Below are 9,519 nucleotides of genomic sequence, written 5' to 3'. Positions count from 1 at the left end.
GGGAAGGGAAGGGAAGGGAAGGGAAGGGAAGGGAAGGGAAGGAGAGGGAAGGGAAGGGAAGGAGAGGGAAGGAGAGGGAAGGGAAGGGAAGGGAAGGGAAGGGAAGGGAAGGGAAGGGAAGGGAAGGGGAGGGGAGGGGAGGGAAGGGGAGGGGAGGGGAGGGGAGGGGAGGGAAGGGGAGGGGAGGGAAGGGAAGGGAAGGGGAGGGGAGGGAAGGGAAGGGAAGGGAGGGGAAGGGAAGGGAAGGGGAGGGGAGGGGAGGGGAGGGGAGGGAAGGGGAGGGAAGGGAAGGGGAGGGGAGGGGAGGGGAGGGGAGGGGAGGGAAGGGAAGGAGAGGGAAGGGAAGGGGAGGGGAGGGAAGGGAAGGGAAGGGAAGGGAAGGGAAGCGGAGGGGAGGGAAGGGAAGGGAAGGGGAGGGGAGGGGAGGGGAGGGGAGGGGAGGGGAGGAGAGGGAAGGGAAGGGAGGGAAGGAGAGGGAAGGGAAGGGAAGGGAAGGGAAGGGAAGGGAGGGAAGGAGAGGGAAGGGAAGGGAAGGGAAGGGAGGAGAGGGAAGGGAAGGGAAGGGAAGGGAAGGGAAGGGAAGGGAAGGGAAGGGAAGGGGAGGGAAGGGGAGGGAAGGGGAGGGGAGGGAGCCACGCTGTCTCCTGCTTGACTGACTGACTCGCCTGTCTTCTCTCCCCGTGGTGGCCGTCGTAAAAAGTGACTCCAAATGCAGAGGGTGGCTGGTGGTGTTTACTTTGCATGTAACCCACCGGTAACCTTGCTTCCCCGTGTCACCTTTTCTTTTACAACTGACCCAAGTTTGAACCCGCTGCGAGAGAGATATCATTTTTTATAACCGACGCTATAAAGATACAGTGACACAGTCTTCAAAAGGACGCCAGTAGCCAAGGGGGAAAGGGTTAAAGTCTCATTGGAGATTAAACCTGCAGACAAATTGCTCATATAATGCCTCGCACTTAAAGAAAAGGGCCATATCTAACACATTATCATTAATTAATTCACGTGATCAATCAAATACAAGTGTGTTCACCATGTGAATATAGGCTACGTTGAAAGTTTATAAGTTCAACAATTATAAGTGTCCAGTTTAATAAGATATCATTGGCGAGATATAATTGATGTATAATTAACCACTTAGCATGAACCGACTTAAATAAACATGATTGAATTCGGTGGTGAGGGATTAAGAAATTCTTTAAATGAATGAAACGTTTTACATTTTCGCAAACAGCGCAAGTTTAAATCTGTTGAAAGCTGTTGTTCAATTAAAACCCGCCCCAGGCATTTACAGACACGACTCAAGCCACAGTAATGAGTGTCAACTGCAGGAATATTTGCAACAAAGAACCTTGGATAGCTTCCCTATTGTGTCGGGGGAATTAACACCTTTTCAGAGTTAAATCCACGGATTGTCTAGAGACTCTGGCAGGACAGGAGGTGGTATTAAAATGCGTCTATAACAAATGGTTAAGGGGGGCTGGAGAGAGCGGCTTACCCCTGTGGGCGGGCCGAGATGACACCACAATTAAAGATGAACTTTGGGTGAACTAATTTATCTGACCAAGGTAACAGGAGGCCGAGACCTGGGGAACCATGGGCTATAAAAGGGCGTATAAACACACAGACTTTCAGTAGCAAACACACTCTTGCTGCACCTGAAGCCCCCCTATCTCTCTCTCTCTCTCTCTCTCTCCAGAGAAGCCCCCCGAGCGCAGCGCAATGGCATTGAACACTCTGTTAGCGACCTTTTTGTGCACCATGGTGCTGCCTGTCTTGCTGTTTTTAGTGATGGTGAAGTTGTGGGAGATCTACATGCTCCGTGGTCGCGACCCCAGCTGCCCCAGACCCCTGCCCCCCGGCTCCATGGGCTTACCTTTCATCGGCGAGACGCTCCAACTCATCCTCCAGGTAATTATCACTTTTACGCGCTGATCCAAAAAAGTGAAAAGAAAGTGATCGATTTATTTGTTTGTTTCGTTTCCTCCCATGTAAATGATTCTTGATTTCTAAAATTCCTGATGTATCCATATTTCTTATCGCAGAGGAGGAAATTCTCTTTTTTTATCTCACTTTTACGCGCTGATCCAAAAAAAGAAAGTGATCGATTTATTTGTCTTTTTTCGTAAAATGATTGATTTCTTGATTTCTAAATTCCTGATTTATCCATATTTCTTATCGCAGAGGAGGAAATTCCTCCGTATGAAACGGCAGAGGTACGGATACATTTACCGGACGCACCTCTTTGGCAGCCCCACCGTGCGCGTGATGGGCGCGGAGAACGTCCGGCAGATCCTCCTGGGGGAACACAGGCTTGTGGCCGGTCAGTGGCCCGCCTCCGTGAGGACCATCCTGGGGTCCGACACCCTCTCCAGCGTGCACGGCGCCCAGCACAAGAACAAGAAAAAGGTGCGTTATTGTTTTAAATTGTTTAAAAATGTGCTGTTGTTTTGTTTAAATTGTTTAAAAATGTGATGTTGTTTTGCTTAACTTGTTTTAAAATGTGATGTTGTTTTGCTTAAATTTGTTCCGTTGCGCATACACGTTTCCAATTTCCATCGATCTAAAAATGGACATTTCCCATGTTTGTGTTTAGGCGATCATGCGAGCCTTCTCCCGGGACGCCCTGGAGCACTACATCCCTGTCATCCAGGAGGAGGTGCGGTCCGCGGTGGCAGAGTGGCTCCAGAGGGACCGGTGCGTCCTGGTCTACCCGGAGATGAAGCGCCTCATGTTCCGCCTGGCCATGAGGATCCTCCTGGGCTTCGAGCCGCACCAGATCCACACCGACGAGCAGGAGCTGGTGGAGGCGTTTGAGGAGATGATCAAGAACCTCTTCTCCCTGCCCATAGATGTCCCCTTCAGCGGCTTGTACCGGGTGAGTGAAGCTATAACATATCCTACATCCTCCCGTGCCATGTAACTGTAATTGCGCGATTATTTTCGCAACAATGTATATTATTATATTTGGCGTCTTGGGAGTCTTATCTAATTGTTGTGGTTTTTTTTCATCCATTTCTTCTGCAGGGTCTGAAAGCCCGAAATTTCATTCATTCCAAAATCGAGGAGAATATCAAGAAGAAGATCCAGGACGCTGACAATGAGAATGAGAGTAAACACATGGATGCTCTGACACAGCTGATCCACAGCAGCCGGAAGAACGACGAGCCCTTCAGCATGCAGGTAATAATACTACTATACTGTACTTTATACTCTAGATGTAATACTCTACTATACTGTCCAGATGTAATACTCTACTATACTACTATACTCATGTAATACTCTACTCTATACTAATAATACTACTACTACTCCAGATGTAATACTCTACTATACTCTAGATGTAATACTCTACTACTACAGATGTAATACCCTACTATACTTAATACTCTACTATACTATACTCTCCACATGTAATACTCTACTGTATACTAATAATACTACTCTACTGTCCAGATGTAATACTCTACTCTATTCTCCACATGTAATACTCTACTCTACTATACTGTCCACATGTAATACTCTACTCTACTCTCATAATACTCTACTCTCTACATGTAATACCCTACTCTACTCTACTCTCCACATGTATGCAGTTTGTTTTCAACAACAGACACATGTCAGTAAAGCTTTGCTTCTACCTGTCTCTTGCTCATGAAATTGACGGTTTCATTCATTTCCGTTTCCAAAGGCGATTAAAGAGTCTGCTACAGAACTGTTATTCGGAGGCCACGAGACTACCGCCAGCACGGCCACCTCCCTGATCATGTTCCTCGGTCTCAACCCCGACGTGGTGAACAAAATCAGACAAGAGCTTCATGAGAAGGTAAGCAGTCACTCACTCAGTCATTTGTTTGCTGAAAAAAACCAAAATGTCAAACCTGCTAATGAATGCTCTGCATGTCTCAGACCTATGGGATGCTGACGGTGTTTCTGTATGTGTCTTTGACAGGAGGAAGAGGGTTTAAATCTTAGGTCTCCCAACATCGAGGCGTTGGAGCAGCTCAAGTACACGGGCTGTGTCATCAAAGAGACGCTTCGGATTAACCCGCCCGTGCCCGGAGGCTTCCGTGTGGCTCTGAAGACGTTTGAACTCAACGTACGTAGAGAATCTTTGTGTGTGTGTGTGTGTGTGTGTGAGAGAGAGAGAGATTTGGTTCAATTTTGATGAATCACAGTAGTAGTGGCTACAGGTGGTTAAGTGACAAGGTTATAAGGGTTATAAGGTCTAACTGTCAGGGGATACAGGGGTCTAAAACTCAAGCTGTTGTTTCTCTCGCTCGTCGACTGATTGTCGTGTTTCTGTCTCTGTGTTCTCCAGGGTTACCAGATCCCCAAAGGATGGAACGTCATCTACAGCATCTGCGACACCCATGATGTGGCAGACGTCTTCCCCAGCAAAGAGGAGTTCCGGCCGGAGAGATTCATGACCAAGGCCTCGGAGGACTCCTCCAGGTTTAACTACATCCCCTTCGGAGGCGGCTCCAGGATGTGCGTGGGGAAGGAGTTCGCTAAGCTGGTGCTGAAGATCTTCCTGGTGGAGGTCACCTCGCAATGCAACTGGACTCTGTCGAACGGACCCCCGACCATGAAGACCGGACCCACAGTTTACCCGGTGGACAATCTCCCCACAAAGTTTAGCAGTTACGTTAATAGCAATTAGTCGAAAACCTCAGACAGAACTATATGAATTGCTGCGATTGAAATTGTAAATATGAATATTTTAATTGTTGTAGATTAAATGATACATATTTTACTTTTTTGATGTGTGAATACGACGATATAGATTTGTATATATCTTTTTTTCTTTTTTTTAAACAAACGGCACTACACTGTCATGGAGCACTCTTTTGTCACGGTGTCTATGTGATGTACATTTGTAATGTAGATTTGTTATATAGCTTTGTATCTTACTGCAACTTATTTAACTTACACATTAATTATTGTATGGGCTTTATTTAATAAAAAATGTTTTTATCAAGAATGTCTTTTGATTGCCTGTGGAAGAAACATTCAACATGAACATCAGCCTTGACCAACCTAGGCTGGAGAGAATAGACGTATCATATGATGTCAGATTAAATCCTCCTTAGAATGAACTCCTTAGAATGAACTCATTAGAATGAACTCCTTAGAATGAACTCCTTAGAATGAACTCCTTAGAATGAACTTCTTAGAATGAACTCCTTAGAATGAACTCATTAGAATGAACTCCTTAGAATGAACTCCTTAGAATGAACTCCTTAGAATGAACTCATTAGAATGAACTCCTTAGAAATACAACTTTCATGAATCAAAGTACTAGGTGTGCTGACTCTCCATTTCCAAGTAAGTAAGTAATGTTTATTTATAGATCACATTTTACAACGACAAAAACAGCCGCCCAAATTGCTTAACAGAAGACACTAGTGAGAAAAGAGAAACAACAGATAAAAATACACTAAAAACAAGGTGCAATACAGAATACAAGTGCAGAAATAAAAGTACAAAAGTTCAGTGTCGGGAGGCAGGCTCACCTCAGGTCAAAGGCCAAGGTGTTCACCTTTTCTATTAAAACTTCTAACCCTATGTGTAAAAAGAAAGAAAGAAAGAGGTTATGGTTGAATTGAAACCTTGAGAAAGTAATTAAAAGGTTAGAAGTCACAGAAAATAATGAGCTGATGATAGGAGTTTCTTTCTGAGGACCAGGGGGGTATTCCATCAATGCCTCTAAAGGAAAAATCCAGGTTTATTTAGATTTTGTGAGATTTGTCAAAAATAAGCCTGGATTTTCCTTTAGCGACATTGATGGAACACCCCCCAGGTAAAGTCGTTCTCAGATGATAGTAAACATGTTTACTCTCAACACAGCAGCCCTGGGTGGTCCCAGGCTGACCCTCACTAGAACGGCAGGGTTAAAAGCCCTACACAGGCAGATGCCAGATATCTTGAAAATCATTAAACAGAGAGGAAATTACATCTGGATTCCATGAAGCTATTTTAATTTATTTATTTGTTTATTTAAAAGGGACAATGGAGACAGTCATTGACTCTCCCTGAGTTAGCTGGGTAGCTGAATGACATCAGCAGTCCCTGGGCAGGTAAACCCACAGGGGAAATACGGCCTCAGATGTTATAAACTATTTAAAACAGAATTACAGGACATCAAATCACATCAAATCACATCAAACAGAACTATATAACTATAAAGTATGTAGAGGGTGATATCACAGGCAGAACCACAACAGTGAGAGTGAGGCGATTGGAGTTCACACAGGAACAAACAACATTGAAACCCAGAGAGGACCAGCAGAACCAGAGGACCAGCAGCATTGAGAACCAGAGGACCAAATGCACTTATATATATATATATATATATATATATATATATATATATATACTGTATATATAGCTATGCCTTTATCCAAAGCGCTTTACAACGGCCTCTCATTCACCCATTCACACACAAATTCACACACCAATGGCGACAAGCTACCATGCAAGGCGCCGGCCGGCCCCGCTCACTGGGAGCAATTTGGGGTTCAGTCACAGTGTCTTGCCCAAGGACACTTCGACATGTGGCCAGCCGGGGCTCGACTCGAACCGCCGATCTGCCAACCTTGCGATCATTAGACGGCGGCTCTACCTCCTGAGACACAGCCTCTACCTCCTGAGACACAGCCTCTACCTCCACCAGCCTCTACCTCCTGAGACACAGCCTCTACCTCCTGAGACACAGGCTCTACCTCCTGAGACACAGCCTCTACCTCCACCAGCCTCTACCTCCTGAGACACAGCCTCTACCTCCACCAGCCTCTACCTCCTGAGACACAGCAGCATTGAGAACCCAGAGGCGTGTCTCCCTGCACGACCGATGGGGTCATGTCGGGGACGGGGGGGGGACGTATCCTTGCATGACATTGGAGGGAACCAGGGGTAGCCATGCTGGCAGATGCACCACTTAGTTGTCCGTTCCCCGGCCCCCGCTCGGCCCCGGCCCCCCCTGATTTACACCCCCCCCTCCCAGCCTGACACCTTTACGTCCCGCCCTCCTATCCCCGCAGGTCCAGCTTCTGTGATCGATGCCCATGAACTTTCCCTCCTCTCACCTTGTAAAGAACGTCGGCCCAGGCTATTGTTTAGACATCACAGGGCGAAAACAAAACAGGGTTTTTTCCGCCAGCCATTTTTGTCTAAATTTGGAGGCATATCCTGAATTTATTACAAGGGGGAATGAAAGAAGGGTTTGATTTGAAACCCACTTTTTTCTATTCAGCTTCTAGGGCTCGTACACGGCGCAGAGTAAATCAATGTAATTGGTACTAAACCTACATGGTTGCAGGACTGTTGTTGCTGCTACACACTGTGGCACTTGTTGGTTTGCACTTTTAAAGGGGAGGAGGGGACAGAGGGTTAGTCTGGGTCTGGATGTGGACAGCTCTGCCCGCCTGACTACTATGGGGTCTAGAGCCTTTAGCCGTTCTGCTCCCCGCCTCTGGAACTCTCTGCCACCTAACATTCTGGAACTCTCTGCCACCTAACATTCTGGAACTCTCTGCCACCTAACATTCTGGAACTCTCTGCCACCTAACATTCTGGAACTCTCTGCCACCTAACATTCTGGAACTCTCTGCCACCTAACATTCTGGAACTCTCTGCCACCTAACACTGGAACTCTCTGCCACCTAACACTCTGGAACTCTCTGCCACCTAACATTCTGGAACTCTGCCACCTAACATTCTGGAACTCTCCGCCACCTAACATACGTAATATTGACACTCTCTCCACTTTCAAATCCGGTCTTAAAACACACCTTTTCACAATGGCTTACTTGGTTTGATCTGCTGTATTTTGTTTGTTGTTATATCTGACTTTGCTGTTTTTATCTCACTTTGCTTTGTTGATGTTATAATATTGTGTGGTCTTAACTATGTCTTGTAAGGCGTCCTTGAGAGCCTTGAAAGGCGGCCATAAATAAAATGTATTATGATTATCATTATTAGTTCTGGCCTTCAGGCGGTCACCGGAGCTGGGCCGACTGAAGGAGAACCGTCTGACAACACACACAACACACACACACACAACACACACAAACAAACGCCAACACCAGAGTCTATTCTGACCGCTCCATGCGTTCTATCTTGTCATATCACAGTTGAACCACTTCCATCACCGGCACCAACAACAGCCCTGCTCAGTGGGCAAGAACGTCCGTTCAACACTTGATTCACCAAATCAAATCAAATCAAGTTGTATTTGTATAGCGCATTTCTCACAAGATGCGACTCAATGCGCTTCACATGATGACAGAGCCGCAAGCAGGCAAAGGTAAACAATCTGTACACTGTGCATCCAGGAAAACTCCCTTGCAGCCCTCTACTCATAGAGCGACTGCTACCAGTTTGCCTACCAGCACACAGCAGTGGCCCCCAAACCCCCCCCCCCCTCCCCCCGTCAATTGTAAGATTGAGGGACTTAAGAATTATGCAAACTATCCCTTAATGTGTAGAGGTGATTAGGAGCTGGTTTCATGCCATCTTCACCATGAGGTTCATTAGTAGTTTACCTGTTTGTGTGCTAATCCCTACCCCCCAACCCCCCAACCCCCCCCCCAGCTCCAGATTAGCCTGCTCCTGAAAGCAGGACAGAGCACCCAGATTAACTACGGTAGAGATACGTATGGTGGCCCTTTCCAGGACTTGGAAAAAATGGTCTTTTCATTACCAGGGAGTCAATGAAAGTCAATGAAAGTCAATGAGAATGTTCCTAACAGCATTTACATGTCTGGTGCACCCATTGCCCTCCTGCTGAATCATATCAGGCCTTGCAGCCCTTGTTTGGGTTACCTATTAGCAGCCCATTGCCATTATTCATAATCTAGAGGGGGGCTTTTCACAGGTCCTGTGGGTCAGCCAAAGTTCACTGATCTGAGAGAAAAGGCTCGACCCTTAAAGAGGCAGGAAGCACAGCTCTGCTTGAACCACAGCATAGCTAACTCGTGACGTTAGAATTATAAGGTTCTATCTCCATTTTGGGTCAAAATTGAGTTTTTTACATTAGTCTGATCCATTAGGTGTTTATTAATGCCTGTGTGGTGTTATTTATTTTAAATGTTGACATTTTTGAGTTAGTAATTCATAAAATGCAAAGGTTCCATCTCACAAAACATAATGGAATGTAAAAACTTTGACGCTCAATATCTCTGAACTGCCCTAAATGGAGATAGAACCTTATGATTCTAAGCTCACAAACTAACTTCGTATCAGCAGCCCGTAGGAAAAAAGAAAGAAAAGTGATATTTTTGTTGATGGCAGTGGCCTCTTTCAGCAGGGTAATGCACCCTGCCACACCACACACATTGTTCGGGGATGGTTTTAGGGCCGTGATTAAGTGTTCACGGTGTTGCCCTGGCCTCCAAACTCTCCAGATCTCAATCTGAGCTTCTGTGGGATGTTCTGGACTGACAAGTCCGAAGTCCAATCCACGGCGGCTCCACCTCGCAACTTACTTGAAAGGACTTGAAAGATCTGCTGCTGATG

The 9,519-nt window shown here is 46.1% G+C and overlaps 1 protein-coding gene across 1 annotated transcript; it reads left to right on the top strand.

The window, feature by feature from the left end:
- Positions 1 to 1,722: 1,722 nt before the first annotated feature.
- cyp26a1 (cytochrome P450, family 26, subfamily A, polypeptide 1) lies at positions 1,723 to 4,663 on the top strand (the record flags this gene model as incomplete). Its single annotated transcript, XM_080541875.1, has 7 exons — positions 1,723 to 1,911; positions 2,185 to 2,409; positions 2,597 to 2,878; positions 3,028 to 3,183; positions 3,692 to 3,826; positions 3,953 to 4,099; positions 4,322 to 4,663. 7 exons carry the CDS (start codon positions 1,723 to 1,725, stop codon positions 4,661 to 4,663), a joined length of 1,476 nt encoding a protein of 491 aa, XP_080398001.1.
- Between the last annotated feature and the right edge of the window lie 4,856 nt (positions 4,664 to 9,519).

This window comes from Nansenia antarctica (assembly GCF_963989245.1).
Source record: "Nansenia antarctica genome assembly, chromosome: 11".
NCBI lineage: Eukaryota > Metazoa > Chordata > Actinopteri > Argentiniformes > Microstomatidae > Nansenia > Nansenia antarctica.
This window is presented reverse-complemented; position numbering and strand designations above follow the sequence as displayed.